At 41.5% G+C, this 22,999-nt stretch overlaps 1 protein-coding gene across 1 annotated transcript in view; it reads left to right on the top strand.

Moving 5' to 3' along the window:
• The window catches only part of angpt4 (angiopoietin 4), a 67,151-nt gene extending 45,048 nt beyond the window's left edge, over positions 1-22,103 (top strand). The window contains exons 4-9 of the mRNA XM_014131625.3: positions 5,602-5,834; positions 7,240-7,352; positions 7,542-7,643; positions 7,948-8,114; positions 9,627-9,757; positions 15,977-22,103. Coding sequence (XP_013987100.1) covers positions 5,602-5,834; positions 7,240-7,352; positions 7,542-7,643; positions 7,948-8,114; positions 9,627-9,757; positions 15,977-16,137 — 907 coding nt within the window. The 3' untranslated portion in view covers positions 16,138-22,103. The remainder of the gene's footprint in view (positions 1-5,601; positions 5,835-7,239; positions 7,353-7,541; positions 7,644-7,947; positions 8,115-9,626; positions 9,758-15,976) is intronic.
• Positions 22,104-22,999: the final 896 nt, after the last annotated feature.

Raw genomic sequence — 22,999 nt, 5'->3', positions numbered from 1 at the left:
TATGAGGGTGCTATGAGGGCCCAACGTCCACAGGTGGGGGTTGTGTTTACAGCCCAACACCGTGCAGGACGTTTGGCATTTGCCAGAGAACACCAACATTGGCAAATTCGCCACTGGCGCCCTGTGCTCTTCACAGATGAAAGCAGGTTCACACTGAGCACGTGACAGACGTGACAGAGTCTGGAGACGCTGTGGAGAACGTTCTGCTGCCTGCAACATCCTCCAGCATGACCGGTTTGGCGGTGGGTCAGTCATGGTGTGGGGTGGCATTTCTTTGGGGGGCCGCACAGCCCTCCATGTGCTCGCCAGAGGTAGCCTGACTGCCATTAGGTACCGAGATGAGATCCTCAGACCCCTTGTGAGACCATATGCTGGTGCGGTTGGCCCTGGGTTCCTCCTAATGCAAGACAATGCTAGACCTCATGTGGCTGGAGTGTGTCAGCAGTTCCTGCAAGAGGAAGGCATTAATGCTATGGAATGGCCCGCCCGTTCCCCAGACCTGAATCCAATTGAGCACATCTGGGACATCATGTCTCGCTCCATCCACCAACGCCACGTTGCACCACAGACTGTCCAGGAGTTGGCAGATGCTTTAGTCCAGGTCTGGGAGGAGATCCCTCAGGAGACCATCCGCCACCTCATCAGGAGCATGCCCAGGCGTTGTAGGGAGGTCATACAGGCACGTGGAGGCCACACACACTACTGAGCCTCATTTTGACTTGTTTTAAGGACATTACATCAAAGTTGGATCAGCCTGTAGTGTGGTTTTCCACTTTCATTTTGAGTGTGACTCCAAATCCAGACCTCCATGGGTTGATAAATTGGATTTCCATTGATTATTTTTGTGTGATTTTTGTTGTCAGCACATTCAACCATGTAAAGAAAAAAGTATTTAATACGATTATTTCTTTCATTCAGATCTAGGATGTGTTGTTTAAGTGTTCCCTTTATTTTTTTGAGCAGTATATATTGAGGAACCAAAGAAATAAGGTGTTTGCCGTACTCCTAACTACCAGTACCCAAAACTACATAACTAATCACAACAGCAATACCATTGCCTTTAACAAATCTTAGTTCAGTCACCAGTTTAAGTTGAGAGTGGGGGTATCCATGACATTTTCCAATTATGTTCCTATTTTACAAGATAAAAAAATTGAGAACCTTTCATAATGTTGCCAAACAAAGACTCAACAAACTTACCTGAGACTCCCTGTCTCTGCCAGTCTGTCCCTGCATATCTGTCCCCAACTCTGCTGTCTGTGTGCCATCCGTTGCCTGCTCTGCCTAATGACATCATTGTGAAACATTTCCATTAGAATTTCATTTCTTTCTTATGAACATTTGATCAACTAGTCTTTGAGATATTAGGCTACTAGGGTTCTTACTTTGCGTTTTGGTGTACTGAAAAATACTCTGATGTCCGTCTTTTTTCTGCCATTTTTCTGCCATTTTTCTACCTGGTTGGCTACACACACACAGTATGTAGGTTATTTACATATGATGCAACCTTTTGTAATGTTAATCGTTTGTTTCATATTGGCTGGCTTCTAACAATAGCTGAATTTGCAAAGCTAGCGAGCACCAATTCAGTGGTGTTTGCTATAATCTTTGCTACCCGGGTTAAATAAAGGTGAAATAAAATATATAAATAAAAGTTCCCTTGCGACAATTTAGCTTTTGCAACGAGACCATTAAATATATTTAAAACAATGGTAGAAGAGAGTGTAGTTCTGTTCAGTTTATCGCTAACCTTATCACAGGGACTTTGAAGCACTAACTTACATGCATGCTGATCTTGGAATAAATTGACGATAGCAAAGATTCCATCTTTGACGACGCCACATAAATGGAATAGGTACTAGCTAGCTTAATAGTTCATATTTGCGCGCTAGCTCTGCATATTCAGCTAGTGTGTGTGCGCGATTGACTGGATTAACCTCACGTCAGTTACGTGCATTGAGTGCCTTTCAAACAGTAGATACGACCTCTACGTTACCTCGCAAGCTAAGGAACTGGCAGTGGATCAAACCATTGTGAGGCAAAGGGTGGGGGGGGTCGCAATCTTTTGAAACTTAAAAACGAGCTATTAAGTGTCTATAATCAGCACAATTGCTTTCATTGCGTATTATTAATATTATTTAAATTACATAGTTATGTTTCAGTGATATATTGGGGGGGACAAATCATATTTTTTCCAGGATGGGGGGGTCGTGTCCCCCCCGTCCCCCCCGGGATTTCCACCCCTGCCTAGAATACAAAACAAGAACATAAACCAAAAACCCCGGAACACATAAATCCAACACCCCTCTACATACACACACACCCCGAACCATATAAAACAAATACCCCTCTACCTAAATACATAGCCCAAACCACATGAAACAAACACCCCCTGCCACGTCCTGACCAAACTATAATAACAAATAACCCCTATTACTGGTCAGGACGTGACAGTAACCCCCCCAAAGGTGCAGACCCCGGATGCACCTCACACAAATAACCAAAAATAACCCCCAAAAAATAAATCCCAAATCTAAAGGGAGTGAAGGGAGGGTGGCTGCCGTCACCGATGGCTCCTGTGCTACACCCCCCCTCACCAAACCTCCTACAGTGGAAGTGGCTTAGGCTCAGGCCTTAATCCCCTACCGGACCAAACCACCCCCACTGCATACCTCTGCCTGAGGCCAGTCACTGAAGACCCTGGACTGGGCTCTGGGAGCTCTGGACTGTAGGGCGACTCTAGGAGCTCTGGACTGTAGGCCGACTCACTCGGTTCCGGACTGTAGGCAGACTCACTCGGTTCCGGACTGTAGGCCGTCTCACTCGGTGCCGGACTGTAGGCCGTCTCACTCGGTGCCGGACTGTAGGCCGTCTCACTCGGTGCCGGACTGTAGGCCGTCTCACTCGGTGCCGGACTGTAGGCCGTCTCACTCGGTGCCGGACTGTAGGCCGTCTCACTCGGTGCCGGACTGTAGGCCGTCTCACTCGGTGCCGGACAGTAGGCCGTCTCACTCGGTTCCGGACAGTAGGCCGTCTCACTCGGTTCCGGACAGTAGGCCGTCTCACTCGGTTCCGGACAAGACACTGTTACCGGTTACTCTAGACGAGGTACTGTTGCCGGACACTCTGGACGAGGTACTGTTGCCGGACACTCTGGACGAGGTACTGTTGCCGGACACTCTGGACGAGGTACTGTTGCCGGACACTCTGGACGAGGTACTGTTGCCGGACACTCTGGACGAGGTACTGTTGCCGGACACTCTGGACTGGGACTGGGCTGACGCACTGGAAGCCTAATGCGTGGGGCTGGTAGTGGAGGTACCAGACTGGGGACACGCACCTCAGGGCTAGTGCGGGGAGCAGGAACAGGACGAGTTGGACTGGGCTGACGCACTGGAAGCCTGGTGCGTGGTGCTGGTTTAGGAGACGCCAGACTACACACCTCAGGGTCAGCACGAGAAGCAGGAACTGGATACACCGGGACATGGGTAAGCACTGGAGGTCTGGAGTGCACCTCTTGCACAACCCGTCCTGGCTGGATGGAAATAGCAGCCCTGCACAAGCGGAGTGCTGGTACAGGGCGAACTGGGCTGTGCAGAGGCCTGATGGTTGCCGTGCGTAGAGCAGGCGTAGGGTAGCCTGGGCCTAGGAGGCGCACTGGTGGCCAGATGCGTTGTGCAGGCATCCTCCTTCCAGGCTGGATGCCTACTCTAGCACGGCACTTGAGAGGGGCTGGGATCTCTCGCACCGGACTGTGCGTGCGCATAGGCGAGATCGTGCGCACTTCCGCATACTCCGGCGCTCTCCCCTCCAGTTGCTTCCCATAATAAGCACGGGGAGCTGGCTTAGGGCTCACCCTTGACCCAGCCAAACTACCCGTGTGACCCCCCCAAAAAAATTATTGGGGGTGCCTCTCATGCTTCCCCATCGGCGCGTACACAGCTTCATACCAGCGCCTCTCCGTCTTGGCTGCCTCTATCTCCTCCGGTGGGCAACGATATTCCCCAGCCTGGTGCCAAGGTCCAGCCCCGTCCAGAATTTCCTCCCATGTCCATGATTCTACTGGGCACTGTTGCTGCTCCCTTCTCCGCTGCTTGGTCCGTGGTTGGTGGGAGATTCTGTCATAAGCTTCGTCTTCTGATAAGGAGAAATCAGTATCGGACCAATACGCAGCGGATTGAGTGCTCATATTTACTTTTAATTCGTAAAGTGAACATGAAAAAAACTATAAACAAAGAACGACAGTTTCGCAGGCTATACACAGCAGTGCAAAAACAAGCTCCCACAAAGGGACAGGTGGAAAACAGGCTCCCTAAGTATCAGAAACAACGATGTACAGATGTTCCTGATTGAGAGCCACACCAGGCCAACAAAGAAATACACAACATAGAAACCCTAGAATACAAAACAAGAACATAAACCAAAAACCCCGGAACACATAAATCCAACACCCCTCTACATACACACACACCCCGAACCATATAAAACAAATACCCCTCTACCTAAATACATAGCCCAAACCACATGAAACAAACACCCCCTGCCACGTCCTGACCAAACTATAATAACAAATAACCCCTATTACTGGTCAGGACGTGACAGACAGGCAGGCTCAGGGTCAGGGTAGGCAGAACAGTCAGAGACGGGAAACTAGAAAACAGGAGCAAGGAACAGGGGAACAAAACGCTGGTAGGTTCTACAAACAAAACAAACTGGCAACAGACAAACAGAGAACACAGGTATAAATACACAGGAAATGATGGGGAAGATGGGCGACACCTAGAGGGGGGTGGAAACAAGCACAAAGACAGGTGAAACAGCTCAGGGCGTAACAGCCTGCCCATGTAAATACATTGTTTTAGAAGCACAAATGAAGGTTAGCCTTGTTTCACTCCAACAGCAGTTGTGGGAAGATGTAATTGAAGCAGGTTACATCTTTATAAAACCACTGATATACACTGACCTGCCTGTTTCATCCACTCTTTGAGCTAAATTTAGAATCACCAGATGTGTGCTTTGGCCAAACATTCAGTTGCAGTGTTGTTCATCTAGTGCTATGTTCACTTTGCTATCCTCTCATCAAGTTACATACATTTGGCTTGTTTCAGTGTTTAGTCAACCAGAGTCCACATCTATTTTCAGCTACGACCCTAGAGCATGGGTTTATCTACTCGATGGTTAGTGTTTTTTTGGAGTTACTTACAGATGGAAGTAGTGAAAGTTAATTAGTTAGCTTGGTTGTCAAGAGACTACGGGGCCTGTTCAAATACTTATTTGTCCTTCTATCATTGTGGCTATCACCTTAAATGTGGTTATTCTGGTAAAGCAAGGGTTCAAGTTTACACCAAAACTGTAGATTAATGATTACTCAACGTAGGGCAGGTACAGTAGGGAGGTAGAATGCTTTATCAAAGCACATAGTATATCATTTAAAGTCAACAGACATGCAGTTGACATGTTGCTGATAGTTTGTAGAGCATCTACAGATGGACTATCCAAATAAAACCCGGCCCCTTTTGCTGAGTAATTTAGAGAACAAGCGACAAAAGAAGGCTTGATAATCAAGATACTACGAAATATACTTTTCAACTATCTTCTCAGTCACTTGGAGAACAAGGTGCAGGTGTTGGAGTCACAGCAGCGGGGCGAGCTGGAGGACATGAGGGAGGAGAAGAATAAGCTACAAGGATTGGTGAGAACCCAGATGACAGCCATCGAGGCTCTAGAGAGACAGCTGAGGGTGGCCAGCACCAACAACTCAGCCCTGCAAAGGCAGCATCAGCAGCTCATGGAGTCGGTCCACACGCTCATCAACATGGTGTCTACCGGTACAGGTAGGAACACATTCAGAAGCTCAGGTTTTGTCAAATGCAGTTGCTTTCTGATAAGTCCACACTCGGCTGAAGAGATCAGAGTCGAACAACCTTTTGTTGTTTTAATTGTTTTTTCGACAGGACAGTATGAAGTTAGGGGAACAGACAATAAAGCAGGAATGACGGGAAGGAAGGCCACAGACAGCGACCAAACCAAGGCTCAAACCACATTGCAGAGGTGCATACATGGTCCGGGAGTTGAGTGTTATAACTCAACCAGACTCCGGCACTCTGTTGAAGTGTCAATTCAAATCCAGTACACTCCAGTGTCTAACTCCAGATAGATAGAATGTTCATAATGTCATTGTGACATATGTCTACAGACAGACAGTTGATAGACATGCTGTAAACCACCATTAGTGCACACTTTCACGACAATGAAAAGATCAAACATTATCAAGCATCAACACCTAGGTCTGTTCTGGTGAAATAGAATCCACTGATGGATCAAAGCCAGTTCCTCTGTCACGACTTCCGCCAAAGTCGGTCCCTCTCCTTGTTTGGGCGGCGTTCGGCGGTTGACGTCACCGGTCTTCTAGCCATCGCTGATCCACCTTTCATTTTCCATTTGTTTTGTCTTTGTTTTCTACACACCTGGTTTCATTCCCCAATTACATGTTCATGTATTTAACCCTCTGTTTCCCCCATGTTTTTGTGCGTGATTGTTTCTATGTTCATTCGGTACGTTATGGCTGGATTTCAACGGGTGCTGTTTTCACCCGTGCGTAATTGATTACCGTTTATTGTTGGTCAAGTGTATTGTTACCTTGTGCCTTTATTTTGAGTAAAGTACGTTGCTCACTCATTCTGCTCTCCTGCACCTGACTTCATGCACCAGCTACACCCACCTTCTGACATCCTCTCTAGAGTCACAGCTTAAGGCTGGGTTGGAGCTAAAGACGTGGCTTGTTTGTTTGATGGGTCAACATGAAAATGTAAAGACTTTGGGTGGGCCACAATGTGTACAAGTTTGGGGACCATTGCACATTAATAAATTCAGATAAAACTAACATTCGGGAAAATGTGTTGTGCGGTCTTAATGACATCCAGTCGTTAATGATACAGAGAGCGAGAGAAGGAGATGCGGCCATGGTTGGGAGCTGTCTTCATGATGTTTTTGGCCGTGTTGAGTCAAGTCTTGGATTCACTTCACATGCTTCCGAACCACACACTTTGATAACTCCCATTTGAACTTCCCAATCAACATCTTGCCTGAGTAGGACATGTCTGCATCTGTTTCTGGAGACATTCCCAACTCAAATGAGACTGCTTTCAATTATTGTCATAAGATGGTTGTCTACCCTTTGTAGATTTTTAACAAAACACTTATTTGTGGCTTTGTTTCAAAATGTGTGTGTGTGTGCAGGGATATTGCTGAGAGACCAGAGGTTTTGTGATTGTGCAGAAGCCTATAAAGCAGGACACAACATCAGTGGAGTCTACTACATATACATCAGTAACATGACCGAACCCACCCAGGTGAATAAATAACACTGTCATCATCCTCACGATCCATCATGAGTATACTGCATGTTTCAATCCAACTCTTAAGTTGTCAAGTTTCTCGGTTCAAGTTTTTCCAAGTACAGCTGTTAGAGCAAAGTTTTTTGAGTGGTGCCTCTGTCGTTGCTGAGTGCAATGACTAGATTTTAGTTATTGTTTCACCAGGTGTTTTGTGACATGGAGACTAGTGGTGGAGGCTGGACATTGTTCCAGCGCAGGGTCAACGGCAGTGTGGACTTCCAGAGAACATGGAAGGAATACAAAATGGTGGGTACTCCTGACATCCTCCAACCTTGGAGTTCACAGCTGACGTTAGGGATGTTACTGTACTGTACCTACATGTGTTAGATTTGTTGTGCAGGTGCTGAGAATAATGTTCTTGTCCCAATAAAGCCTTGTGTAAAATGTTTTCCCATTCATCCATTGGACAGCTTGGACACCTATTCATCCATTGGCAGACCAGTTCAGATGCCAAGAGCTGACAAAGCATCAAATATGGACTACTTGAACTTAAAATATAGATGTAAGATGCCCTTGTGTAATGGTGTGATCATCCGATGTTTGTCTGTAGGGTTTTGGGGACCCTGCGGGAGAGCACTGGCTTGGGAATGAGCTGGCGTTTCAGATGACCAGTCAGACCCAGTATGCCCTGAGAGTGGAGCTGAGAGACTGGGAGGGGAACACACCCTACTCCCACTATGACAAGTTCCAACTGGCCAGTGAGAAACAACAATACAGGTACAGTACTCTACCTTATGACTTCACGATGTCCATATGGAAAACGTAGCTCTTTCTAAACATATTTTTCATGGCTGAACACAATTTTTTACTTCCCAGTAGGGTGCTGAGGATGCTGCAGCACCCGCTGAAAAATCTGAATTAAAAACAATATTTATCCAAAAATATAACAATAAAAGATAAGGTAATTTTTTCACAAAAGTAGTGCACTTGGCCTTTACTAGTATTAGCAGACCGATAGAACAGTATCTTGTAGGATTCAATAGTTGGAATTGTAATAGTTGTTGCCCTGTCCCTTTCTCTGCAAATTGTAATTCTATTGGAATACAGAAATAACAATACCCTGTCCTCAAACACATCAAAAAGGTGAAAAGTTATGGGCATAGACACAAAACATCCACATCAAATTAAATATTTTTCTTGATCAAATAACATGGAAAACAACCACTTTTGTGCAGTATTAATTTACCATCCTTACAAACGACTTCATGTAAATGTACATTACTGTATTGTACATAGGCTGGTTATCTAGGTTTGTACCTGTAGACTTTCCATCACCATGAAGAAAAACTATGCACACTACAGTAATTGAGTACATTGAGACATCAAGTGGTTTTTGATGATGTGGCTCAGTTGGTAGAGCATGTTGCTTTTTGTATTTTTATTTAACTAGGCAAGTCAGTTAAGAGCAAATTCTTATTTACAATGACAGCCTACACTGGTCAAACCCGGAAGACACTGGGTCAATTGTGCGCCGCCCTATGAGACTCCCAATCACGGCCGGTTGTGCTACAGCCTGGAATTGAACCAGGGTGTCTGTAGTGACGCCTCAAGCACTGAGATGCAGTGCCTTACACTGCTGCGCCACTCAGGAGCCACAAAGGTAGTGCCCAACGTGGGGCTTGCAATGCTAGGGTTTTTATATTCCACAAGTAAACACTCAAATACATTTGGTTGAAATGTTTTTGCCTTTAGTAGTCCTGTATTAGTGGACCAATATAGACTTCTTCAGTGCAGGCATTTTTTTCCCCTGCCTGAACCACGAGTAACACTGAGTCACAATGTCGATGTGGTCATTTCTTTATCTGACTCAAAGGACCACAACAAATAAAGCATATAAGCCAGAGCTAGGCTGCCAGTATAGAAATAGGTACAGTCACAGGATTTCTGGCAAGAACCATGCAAATATGTACACAGTTCAAGTTTACTATGTCTTTGCCACCACAACAAAACTCATTGCACATGAAGAATCCTGGATCTAATGATATAGGAATACATATCAATGTTGTTATTAATCATATATCACCTTTCCTTTACAAGGAAAATAATAGTGCTTATTGTATATCTGAAAGCCATGTAAAATGACTTTGAAAAAAAGTCTACAGTATTCGCTTTTTCCTTCAACTTTCCTCACAATATTATCTCATAGCTATTTTCTTGTATGGAATTCTAAATGTGATTTTGGCATAAGAAATCCATCAGTCCCAGTCAAGCTGACGTTCCCATCTGCAGGCTGTTCTTGTGGGGCTACAGTGGAACAGCAGGAGAGCAGAGCAGCCTGGTATCGCATGGCACCAGCTTCAGCACCCGTGACGCCGACAACGACAACTGCCTGTGCAAGTGTGCCCTCATGCTGACTGGGGGTAAGGGTTAAAACTTCTCCTCCATGAGGGAATTTAGGGCATTATGTTATGTGAAAGTGACATACAAGCAGTAACCCCTTTTCTTACAGCTAGCTGACTTGAGGCATGCTGCCAGTATGACTTCTCACTCTTGTAAATTAATAACATAGCTAATGCCTTTCATGTCATGATATAAATATATGTTTTTGTTTTCATCAAATTACCTGGGTTTCAACATGTCATAACATGCCATCAGTTTTTTATGACGTGTTGTGACATGTATTGTTGACCTTGCAGCAATGTTATGACAAGAAAAACACAGTATAAGCTCAAGTAAAGTTAATCAGTTGTTTTAATTGTTAAGTACCTTGGTGTGACATATACATTGGGGAAAGAAAGTATTTAGTCAGCCACCAATTGTGCAAGTTCTCCCACTTAAAAAGATAAGAGAGGCCTGTAATTTTCATCATAGGTACACGTCAACTATGACAGACAAAATGAGAAAAAAAATCCAGAAAATCACATTGTAGGATTTTTTATGAATTTATTTGCAAATTATGGTGGAAAATAAGTATTTGGTCACCTACAAGCAAGCAAGATTTCTGGCTCTCACAGACCTGTAACTTCTTCTTTAAGAGGCTCCTCTGTCCTCCACTCGTTACCTGTATTAATGGCACCTGTTTGAACTTGTTATCAGTATAAAAGACACCTGTCCACAACCTCAAACAGTCCCATTCCAAACTCCACTATGGCCAAGACCAAAGAGCTGTCAAAGGACACCAGAAACAAAATTGTAGACCTGTACCAGGCTGGGAAGACTGAATCTGCAATAGGTAAGCAGCTTGGTTTGAAGAAATCAACTGTGGGAGCAATTATTAGGAAATGGAAGACATACAAGACCACTGATAATCTCCCTCGATCTGGGGCTCCACGCAAGATCTCACCCCGTGGGGTCAAAATGATCACAAGAACAGTGAGCAAAAATCCCAGAACCACACGGGGGGACCTAGTGAATGACCTGCAGAGAGCTGGGACCAAAGTAACAAAGCCTACCATCAGTAACACACTACGCCGCCAGGGACTCAAATCATGCAGTGCCAGACGTGTCCCCCTGCTTAACCTGTTTGGGCTAGGGGGCAGTATTGAGAATTTTGGAAAAAATATGTGCCCATTTTTAACTGCCTCCTACACCAACTCAGAAGCTAGAATATGCATATTATTGTTCAGGTTTGGATAGAAAACACCCTAAAGTTTCTAAAACTGTTTGAATGGTGTCTGTGAGTATAACAGAACTCCTATGGCAGGCAAAAACCTGACAAGGTTTCATGCAGGAAGTGGCCTGTCTGACAAGGAGTCGTGCGTCTTGCATCTGTTTATTGAAGAGTAAGGATCTTAGCTGTAACGTGACAATTCCCAGGGCTCCAATAGGCTCTCAGAAGCCGGGAAAATCCTGAAGGATGACGAGGCAGCCTCAGGCTGAAACAGATTATCACCTTATCCAAGTGGCCGATCAGAGGACCATTGAATGAGGCGCGTGCGCGATTAGCCCCCGTGGAGTATATTCATTAGGCTGTTTAGCTTATTGCAGATTCCCGGTCGGAATATTATCGCTTTTCTACGAGATAAATTGCATAAAAATTTATTTTAAACAGCGGTTGACATGCTTCGAAGTACGGTAATGGAATATTTAGAATTTTTTTGTCACGTTCTGCGCCATGCGCGCGACCGTGGATTACCATTCTGATAGTGTCTAGAACGCACGAACAAAACGACGCTATTTGGATATAAAGATGGATTATTTGGGACCAAACCTACATTTGTTATTGAAGTAGAAGTCCTGGGAGTGCATTCTGACGAAGACAACAAAAGGTAATCAAACTTTTATAATAGTAAATCTGATATTGGTGAAGGCTAAACGTGCTGGGTGTCTAAATAGCTAGCCCTTGATGGCTGGGCTATGTACTTAGAATATTGCAAAATGTGCTTCATCCGAAAAGCTATTTTAAAATCGGACATAACGAGTGCATAGAGGAGTAATGTATCTATAATTCTTAAAATAATTGTTATGCTTTTTGTGAACGTTTATCGTGAGTAATTTAGTAAAATTGTTAGTAAATTCACTGGAAGTTTGCGGGGGGTATGCTAGTTCTGAACGTCACATGCTAATGTAAAAAGCTGTTTTTTGATATAAATATGAACTTGATTGAACAGACATGCATGTATTGTATAACATAATGTCCTAGGTGTGTCATCTGATGAAGATCATAAAAGGTTAGTGCTGCATTTAGCTGTGGCTTTGGGTTTATGTGACATTGTATGCTAGCTTGAAAAATGGGTGTCTGATTATTTCTGGCTGGGCACTCTCCTGACATAATCTAATGTTTTGCTTTCGTTGTAAAGCCTTTTTGAAATCGGACAGTGTGGTTAGATAAACGAGAGTCTTGTCTTTAAATAGCTGTAAAATAGTCATATGTTTGAGAAATTGAAGTAATAGTATTTCAAACGATTCAAAAATCGCGCCACTGGATTAGACTGGCTGTTACGTAGGTGGGACGAATTCGTCCCGCCTAGCCCATAGAGGTTAAGCCAGTACATGTCCAGGCCCGTCTGAAGTTTGCTAGAGAGCATTTTGATGATCCAGAAGAGGATTGGGAGAATGTCATATGGTCAGATGAAACCAAAATAGAACTTTTTGGTAAAAACTCAACTCATCGTGTTTGGAGGACAAAGAATGCTGAATTGCATCCAAAGAACACCATACCTACTGTGAAGCATGGGGGTGGAAACATCATGCTTTGGAGCTGTATTTCTGCAAAGGGACCAGGACGACTGATCTGTGTAAAGGAAAGAATGAATGGGGCCATGTATCGTGAGATTTTGAGTGAAAACCTCCTTCCATCAGCAAGGGCATTGAAGATGAAACGTGGCTGGGTCTTTCAGCATGACAATGATCCCAAACACACCGCCCGGGCAACGAAGGAGTGGCTTCGTAAGAAGCATTTCAAGGTCCTGGAGTGGCCTAGCCAGTCTCCAGATCTCAACCCCATAGAAAACCTTTGAAGGGAGTTGAAAGTCCGTGTTGCCCAGCGACAGCCCCAAAACATCACTGCTCTAGAGGAGATCTGCATGGAGGAATGGGCCAAAATACCAGCAACAGTGTGTGAAAACCTTGTGAAGACTTACAGAAAACGTTTGACCTGTTTCATTGCCAACAAAGTGTATATAACAAAGTATTGAGATAAACTTTTGTTATTGACCAAATACTTATTTTCCACCATAATTTGCAAATATATTCATTAAAAATCCTACAATGTGATTTTCTGGATTTTCTTTTCTCATTTTCTCTGAAAATGAAAATTACAGGCCTCATCTTTTTAAGTGGGAGAACTTGCACAATTGGTGGCTGACTAAATACTTTTTTCCCCCACTGTACAGTGGGCTCTGAAATTATTGACACCCTTCATAAAGATTAGCAAAAATGACAGGGTATAATAAATAATTCAAATACTGAGCTATATTGTATTTCCAAAACATTAAAATTGTTATTTTACACTAATACAATTGCTCAAAAAAATAGATTTTGTTTACCAAGGAATATTTCTTTTTTTCAAAAAGGTAGGGGACAAAATTATCAACACCCCTATTTTCAATACCTCACCAGCTAATGGCAGTGAGCCTATTTATAAAATGTTTTATGATATTGGAGAACACGTTTGGAGTGATATTAGACTATGCCTCCAGACAGAATCATTCCAGATCCATGATATTTCTTTGTCTGTGCTTATGGACTGCCCTCTTCAATTCAAACCACAGGTTTTCAATGGCAATGGCATTCAAGTCCGGAGACATAGATGGCCATTGCAAAATGTTGATTTTGTTGTCAATTAACCATTTCTTTGTGGATTTTGATATGTGTTTGGGGTTATTGTCTTGCTGATGGATCCACTTGCGGCCAAGTTTCAGTCTCCTGGTAGAGGTAACCAGGTTTTTTAAAGTTCATGAAAAAAATGGGGGAAAAATTTATGAAACGTATGCATTCACTACTGTAAGTCGCTCTGGATAAGAGCGTCTGCTAAATTACTAAAATGTAATGATGCTGTTGACCTTAACAAGGGCCCAAATATCAGTGGAAGCAAAATAGCCCCATAACATCAAAAATCCACCACCATATTTTACACTAGGTATGTGGTTCTTTTCTGCATATGATTCCTCTTTTCAACACCAAAACCGACCACTTGTGTGCATGGCCAAAGAGCTTTATTTTCATGTTATTCAACAAATGTAAACGGCTAGAGTTTGCTAAACGGCATTGACACTTGGATTGGAACCGGTGCTACGGTAAGATGGCATGAAAACAGAGCTCTTTTGGCCCAATATGTCCTCCAATCTCATAAAACATTTTAGGCTAAGTGCCGTTATCCTCGCCAGGTTAGTTATTGAAAGTTATTATAGAAAACAGGGATGTTCATTTTAACCCCTACATTTTTTGTATATATATATATATATATATTTATTATTATTATTATTTTATTTTTTTACTTAAACAAAATCAATTTTTCTGAGCAATTGTATTAGTTAGTATAAAATAATATATTTCCCAATTTTATTGAGCGTACAATATACTGTAGCTCAGTATTTGAATTATTTACTTTATACAGTAATTCTTGCTCATCTTTATCAATGCTGTCAATCATTTCGGACCCACTGTAAATACCTACATACTAAAAAAAAATGTTTTTCCAGTCTACATGTTTGTATATAACTATTATTTTGTTTGTGGTACTATAGTATTGGTCAAATACTGATTCAAAGGGTCACAGATCATTTAATTTTACTCTTTGTTGTGTAACACCCTGATAAACTCATTGCACTCCATACAGCAGTTTCAATCTGAATGGCTTACTCTCTTGACTCCACTGGGCACAGACATCATTTCAACTTCTAGTTTTAATTTACTTTGGGTTGAGTTGTCAACTTATTTCAATTCAATGTGAAATCAACCAAAAAGTTCACCCTGTCATTGGATTTAGGTTAAAAGTTGGGTGAAACATTTTTGAAGTTCTCTTACTGTCACGGTTGTGTGTAGAGACGGACCAAGGCGCAGCGTGCTTTGAGTTCCACATCTTTTATTTAAAGAAACTCACAAAACAAAAGGAAACAAACAACAAACCGTGACGACAGAGGTGCTACATGCACTTACTCAAAATAAGATACCACAAAACACAGTGGGGAAATGGCTGCCTAAATATGATCCCCAATCAGAGACAACGATAAACAGCTGCCTCTGATTGGGAACCATACCAGGCCAACATAGAAAAAACAACCTAGATAACCCACCCTAGTCACACCCTGACCTAACCAACATAGAGAATAAAAGGCTCTCTATGGTCAGGGCGTGACACTTACGTAGATGAATTATTGCAAATCCAATCAGTTTTCCACATTGATTCAACGTCATCCCATACATATTTTTTTGGTTTAAATGACATGGAAACAACGTTAATTAAATAATTTTTTGCCCAGGGGGTCTTGACTCTAGGCCCAGAGCTAAAGACAACAAGACAAGGCATTAACGCAATTTCTGTGATCTTCACCAGATACAAGCATTCCAGCTCCTATCTCCTAAGTGCTATGTAAAACACATCCCGCCTCAAACCATTCCCTCAGTCATACATAGTCCCCAATCAAGTATATTTATTCTACAGCTAAGGAGAGAGGGAAACTCCAAGATAAATAGCTTTTAAATACTAAAACTTTGATTGATTCTGAAAGTTGTTTAAGTTAATTGCTCCAGCACAGCTGGAACCCCTTTCAAAATGTTTGAAACTATAGTCATCCATAATCAAACCACTTATGGATACAACCTCTTGACACATGCCATCCAAAGCAAACAGCAGTGAAGTGATATTAGATTAATCAGAGATGAATTTGCAGTATCTCTCCGAGGCGCGAGTGTGGTTCTCATAGCAGGATCCATGTTTGCTTTGAAATGGAATAAGAACCGTATGCACAGCAGGTTAGCACACCACTACCATGAGTCAAAACACCACATTTGGTGAGAGAGAAAGAATTTGGTTGGAAAAGGGGGGGGAAAAATGATTAATTGAGGCTTAAGGACTGTATGGCAAGCTGTTCACAAGTGTCGGTTTCACTTTAATTGCTGTAACCATTTTGCTAACACAAAGACATATCTCCCTGAGTCCATCCTGCTATAACCCAACCACTCTTTCTGTTCTTTAGGTTGGTGGTTTGATGCTTGTGGCTTGTCCAACCTCAATGGCATTTACTACACCGTGGGCCACAACATCCGCAAGCTGAACGGCATAAAGTGGCATCACTTTCGGGGACCGAGTTATTCACTTAGTTCGACAGCCATGATGATCCGACCATCCGACTTCTAAGACCGGACAGTAATTTGGAGAGGAGAAGGGCTGTGAATGGGAAAGGGACAGAAATTTCTTTGCCTCATTGTCTCCAGGACAAAGACAAACAGGTGTACATTTAAGTTTTTAATAACAAACAATCAATCAGTCATTGTGTGACTGGGTGTTATTTAGTACAAGCGAAAACGTTGGGAGTCACCAGAAGAGACCAGACTGATAGTCTCCATCACTTGGCATCTTTATGCAGTGTAGATCTGGCCTCAGCTCTTTTTAATATATACTATAATGTGCCAGATTCGCAGTCCTCTGATGTCTTGCTTTACCACATTGTACTAGTGATGTCAAAAATACACATCTACACAGCTCCCTCACACCCTCAGTGTTTATTCCAGAACATTCTGAAGTTGTCATCATCAAGACAACATCAAATGAATGTATAGGAATGTCTCATATCCATGAGCCAAGAGGACTATTTTAAATAAACCACAGAGAAAGACACCAAGACAAGTAAATAACAAAAAGCTAATAACTTGAAAAGAAATGGAGGACATTTTGGCCAGAATGTGCCAGAATATTTTATGATTGACAAGATGTGATATGGACAGATCATACTGTGAGGTCTGCTTATGAAATATTTCAACGTTCCTACTTTTTTTTGCAAAATTGTATTTGCGTGCTGTAAATGTGAGCTAAACGTTGACTTAATTGTTTTGCATAACTGGATTGTATGTTTAAAGTTTGGGTTCATTGCTCTGCCATTTCGTGTGAATCTGTTAATATTTCTCTAAGCTTGTTTTTTCTATTATCTCTACAGTAACACATGAGTTAAGCGTGCATAAAAGGAACGTAATTCCCTTTTTATGTACTTTTCTCTATATGCGCATTCTGACCTTGAATTTAAGCATGAGTATAGAATGCTAATCACCCACTATAAGTTTGGGGTGGAGATGAAATAAATGAAGTTGTGGCGGAGGTGTGTCTACAGATACGCTGTATTCTGACCTTGACTTAATTCCCTAATAATTCAACCACATTTATGCGTGAGGAAACCATTAATAAAGTTTAGCGAACCAGTTCCAAGTGGAAAAAGCATCTTCTATATTTTTTCAGATAGAAATAACACCATTCTCCATGCACTGTAAATTACAACTTGAGCTATTGATACGAGCTAAAAGACATGTAGTCTAATTAAATCGTTATGGAGCAGCGAGCAGACCAAGCCATAACAGTTTGAACCTGAGGCATGGCCGTCATCACACAGTTCCATGATTAGTGCAGGCAATAGACAAGGGTATAACCTACTATAGTACACTATTCTCCCTATTATAATTCTATAATATACACTCATCTTCCAACATTACCATGGGTTGAAAAACTGAATGTGGCAATTTTAAGAATGATTCAAACCACCGTGTTCTTTATTTTGTGCGTAAAGGCTCTCCAAACCTGTTTTTTTATGATTCATAAATACTTTCCTAAAACTAAATAATCTACAAAATCATAATATTTTTAAATATACCAAATGGTCTGGAAACCGAGACGGATACTGTTAAACTTCAATTAAACGCTCAGTCTCAAATAGCTGCCTGTCCCTTTTAATAGCCGGGCAATGTCACATATTTCATCAAATTAACGGCTGTTTCAAATAGGGTATTTAGGAATTGTTTATGAGGTTAACATGACTATTTTAAGGTCTCTCCAGAGATGTTCGATCAGGTTCAAGTCCGGGTTCTGGCTGGACCACTCGAGGACATTCAGAGACTTGTCCCGAAGCCAATCCTGCATTGTCTTGGCTATGTGTTTAGGGTCATTGTCCTGTTGGAAGATGAACCTTCACCCCAGTCTGAGGTCCTGAGCGCTCTGGAGCAGGTTTATTAGTCTCCCAGTCCCTGCCGCTGAAAAACATCCCAACAGCATGATGCTGCCACCACCATGCTTCACCGTAGGGATGGTGCTAGGTTTCCTTCAGACGTGACGCTTGGCATTCAGGCCAAAGAGTTCAATCTTGGTTTAATCAGACCATAGAATTTTGTTTCTCATGTTCTGAGAGTCTTCAGTTGCCTTTGGCAAACTACAAGTCGGCTGTCATGTGCCTTTTACTGAGGAGTGGCTTCCGTCTGCCCACTTTACCATAAAGGCCTGATTGGTAGAGTGCTGCAGAGATCATTGTCCTTCTGGAAGGTTCTCACATCTCCACAGAGGAACTCCGGAGCTCTGTCAGAGTGACCATCGGGTTCTTGGTCACCTCCCTGACCAAGGCCCTTCTTCCCCGATTGCTCAGTTTGGCTGGATGTCCAGCTCTAGGAAGAGTCTTGGTGGTTCCAAACTTCTTCCATTTAAGTATGATAGAGGTCACTGTGTTCTTGGGGACCTTCAATGCTGCATACATTTTTTGGTACCCTTCCCCAGATCTGTGCCTTGACACAATCCTGTCTCGGAGCTCTACAGACAATTCCTTCTACCACATGTCTTAGTTTTTGCTCTGACATGCACTGTCAACTGTGGGACCTTATATAGCCTTTCCAAATAATGTCCAATCAATTGAATTTATCACAGGTGGAGTCCAATCAAGTTGTAGAAACTTCAAGGATTATCAATGGAAATAGGATGCACCTGAGTTCAATTTCGTATCTCATAGCAAAGGGTCTGAATACCTATGTAAATAAGGTATTTCTGTTTTTTATTTTTTATTTGCAAACCTTTCTAAAACTGTTTCGCTTTGTTATTATGGGGTATTGTGTGCAGATTGAGGAGGGAAATTAATTAATTAATTTCATACATTTTAGAATAAGTCTATAACATAACAAAATATGGAAAAAGTCAAGGGGTCTGAATCAAAATAAAAGTGACACAGTGTGTAAAAGGATAACACATTAGTGCAGGAAATGAAGAAATTGATTAAAATGCTGAAAGTGAGTGCTGGAATTAAACAATGAACTATGCAAATTATCAAAAGCTATGTACATTAAAGAAATAGACACCTGGCTCAAATAGAAGCATGTCTCTAATAAGGGCCTGTTGTGTTCAGTGATTAATGGAAGTTTTATGGTATATTTAGATGGCTTTCTTTCATTGATCCCTAATATTCTGAACCCATTCTCGCTATATATTCTAGTGAGTCTGTCGACAAAATTCGAACTAAAAGGTACACCATATTTAAAGGAGCACTGTGGAGAAATCGCTCCACCATTTCCTGGTTGCAAAAACTGTAATATTTAGCCTAATTTCAGTTTATTGACAAAACAAGTTTCAAGTTTTATTGTCACATGAACAAGTCCAGTGAAATGCCTTGCAAACTCAAAACCCAGCAATGCAATAATCAATAGACGTTCCGCTAGCGGAACACCACTCCAATATCCAATGATAAGGCGTGGCGCGAAATACAAACTCCTCGAAAATCCGAAAACTTCAATTTTTCAAACATTTGACTATTTTACACCATTTTAAAGACAAGACTCTCCTTTATCTAACCACACTGTCCAATTTCAAAAAGGCTTTACAACGAAAGCAAAACATGAGATTATGTCAGGAGAGTACTCAGCCAGAAATAATCAGACACCCATTTTTCAAGCTAGCATATAATGTCACAAAAACCAAAACCACAGCTAAATGCAGCACTAACCTTTTATGATCTTCATCAGATGAAATCCTAGGACATTATGTTATACAATACATGCATGTTTTGTTCAATCAAGTACATATTTATATCAAAAAACAGCTTTTTACATTAGCATGTGACGTTCAGAACTAGCATTCCCACCGAACACTTCCGGTGAATTTACTAAATTACTCACGATAAACGTTCACAAAAAACATAACAATTATTTTAAGAATTATAGATACAGAACTCATTTATGCAATCGTTGTGTCCGATTTTAAAATAGCTTTTCGGTGAAAGCACATTTTGCAATATTCTGAGTAGATAGCTCGCCATCACGGGCTAGCTAATTTGACACCCACCAAGTTTGGTACTCACCAAACTCAGATTTACTATAAGAAAAATTGCATTACCTTTGCTGTTCTTCGTCAGAATGCACTCCCAGGACTTCTACTTCAACAACAAATGTTGGTTTGGTTCCAAATAATCCATAGTTATATCCAAATAGCGGCGTTTTGTTCGTGTGTTCAAGACACTATCCGAAGGGTAACGAAGGGTGACGCACGGACGCGTATCGTGACAAAAAATTTCAAAATATTCCATTACTGTACTTCGAAGCATGTCAAACGCTGTTTAAAATCAATTTTTATGCGATTTTTCTCGTAAAATACCGATAATATTCCGACCAGGAGTCGTTGTTTTCGTTCAAAGACTGAAAATGTAAAATGGCCTTTTCATGTGCACGTGCACACCCGTCTCATTGTTCTCAGATCGACCACTATCCAAATGCACTACTGTTTTTCAGCCAGAGACTGCAGAGTCATCATTCAACGTTCTGGTGCCTTCTGTGAGCCTACGGGAGCCTTAGAAAGTGTCACGTTACAGCAGAGATCCTCTGTTTTGGATAGAGATGACAAAGAAGGCCAAGAAATGGTCAGACAGGGTACTTCCTGTACAGAATCTTCTCAGGTTTTGGCCTGCCATTTGAGTTCTGTTATACTCACAGACACCATTCAAACAGTTTTAGAAACTTTGGAGTGTTTTCTATCCAAAGCTACTAATTATATGCATATTCTAGTTTCTGGGCAGGAGTAATAACCAGATTAAATCGGGTACGTTTTTTATCCGGCCGTGAAAATACTGCCCCCTATCCATAACAAGTTAAGATGGAATAAACTGTTTTCAGTACCGGAGAAAAACAACAAGGAGCGCGCCCTCATTCACGCGCACCAAAACACTAGAGTCCACCTGAGTGACACTTAAAAAGAATACAAATACTTCTTCATTTTTCAAAAAAAAAATCGAACAATTTCTAAAGACTGTTGACATCTAGTGGACGCCATATGAACTGCAATCTTGGTCCTAATATTTAGGCTTTCTCATAGAAAAGCATTGGAAAATCCAATGACCTCAACAACAAAAAATTCCTGGATGGATTGTCCTCGGCAGGCGAAACCCCAAATCGGTTCTGTTATACTCAAAGACATTATCTTAACAGTTTTAGAAACTGTAGAGTGTTTTCTATCCAATACTACCATGCATATGCATATCCTAGCTTCTGGGCCTGAGTAACAGGCAGTTTACTTTGGGCACCTCAGTCATCCAAACTTTCGAATACTGCCCCCTAGCCTTAAGAAGTTTTAATTGTAGTGTGACAGTGAGGCAGCCCTTACATGATTTTATTGTAACATTTGACTGCTATGTTATTATCACTTTTGTATTGTTAATATTGTCATTGATTTGAATGAAAAGCAAAAACATACATGTGAACTCATGTTAATGCCAGCTGTGCTAATGTATGGAACTTAATTATTAGGCCTCTTACGCCATTGTGCTGATGCAGTATTCTCTTCCCCATCAGTACAGAAGTAAAATATTTGGAAACATAGGCCTATACAAAACAAGGAGCACTGAATAAAAGGTATTATACTGTAAATTGTCTCTTAGTACAGCAATATTCCAGTGAGTTGTTTTCTCATAAGTGCACATGATAGATCTTTATTTGAACTGTAACATTTGAACCCGCCAACAATATGTCATATAAATGAGAATTATGTATTGGTTGATTGCAAAGAGCTCAGCAGGATTGTAAAGAAAGGTAATGTATTCCTCTGTCTTAAAAACTGGTTCCATTTGTTCGTACTAAATTATTTTGTACAAGCCAACACAAACAGTAGCATATGAAACAATCCCTGTTGAAAACACAGTTAAGACCCCAAAATCTCCCTAACACACCAATTCTATCTCTGCAGCTATATAATGTTTACTTGTAACATCTCAGTCAAATATTGATATCGCTTTTAAATTGGAAAATAATTGTTTCTATGCTCTTTGTTGCGGTGAAGATGACTGCCTTTGCTAATAAAAACAGTATTATGACATTGAATGTTTGCTTTTTTACTTGTGTGTTATAACTATAAAAACATAATCATCATTACATTTTTATTTTCATTTATATTTTGTAAGTCAAGATCAATTGCAATGGTCATTAGTGATTAACATTTTCATTGACACTAAAGGGCTTTGTTATCATTGAAACAAGGAAAATGCATCTTATCGATGATTGTAATTCCATGTTGGCAGAGCCTTTATTTCACGGTTCCCGTCGTCTTCTCGCTCAGAACTTGAACAATACCAGGTCTCTCTATTATGTAGCTCTCCAATGTGTAGATGGAGGGGATAACATCCATGTGGAAGTACTTATGCTCCATTGATTGTATCTATCCAGTGCTGTTGTTGTCCCAATTCATTTAACTTTTTTCATAATGTGTTAGATAATTTAACAAAGGACTATTGACAAAGAACAAGTCATTTTAGTAGCATTAGATTGAATCGTCCGTCTCATTTTTAATTCAGCCTAAACGTGAAAGTTGGTTTGGTGTCTCAAACTTGAACGGTTCAAGAGTTACTGTTGGTGAGTTATTTGATGCACATTTATGCAAATGTGTATAGTTATAGTGGATTAAAGTTTTGAAGAGTTGGAAGTTAGGATAGCTTGAACATGTGAAAGTTAGTTTGGCGTCTCTAGCTTGAACTTTTAGAACCCAATATAATTCTAGAATGCTGCTGTAGATTACTGAGAATTTTCAAGATAAAGCTCAATTTCTCACACATTTCAAACAAACAGACATAGCTCAAAACAAAGAACAAATTACAATTACAAGTTAACTTAGTTTTAAAGAGCACAACCTCTTCTTTAATATGACACCACGATCCATGGAAATGTAGGGTCTCCTCTCTGGTGTGCTCTACCTCTTCCTCTCCCTTTGCTTCCTACTCTCC

This window comes from Salmo salar, chromosome 12 (assembly GCF_965601325.2).
Source record: "Salmo salar chromosome 12, fSalSal1, whole genome shotgun sequence".
Lineage (NCBI taxonomy): Eukaryota > Metazoa > Chordata > Actinopteri > Salmoniformes > Salmonidae > Salmo > Salmo salar.
This window is presented reverse-complemented; position numbering and strand designations above follow the sequence as displayed.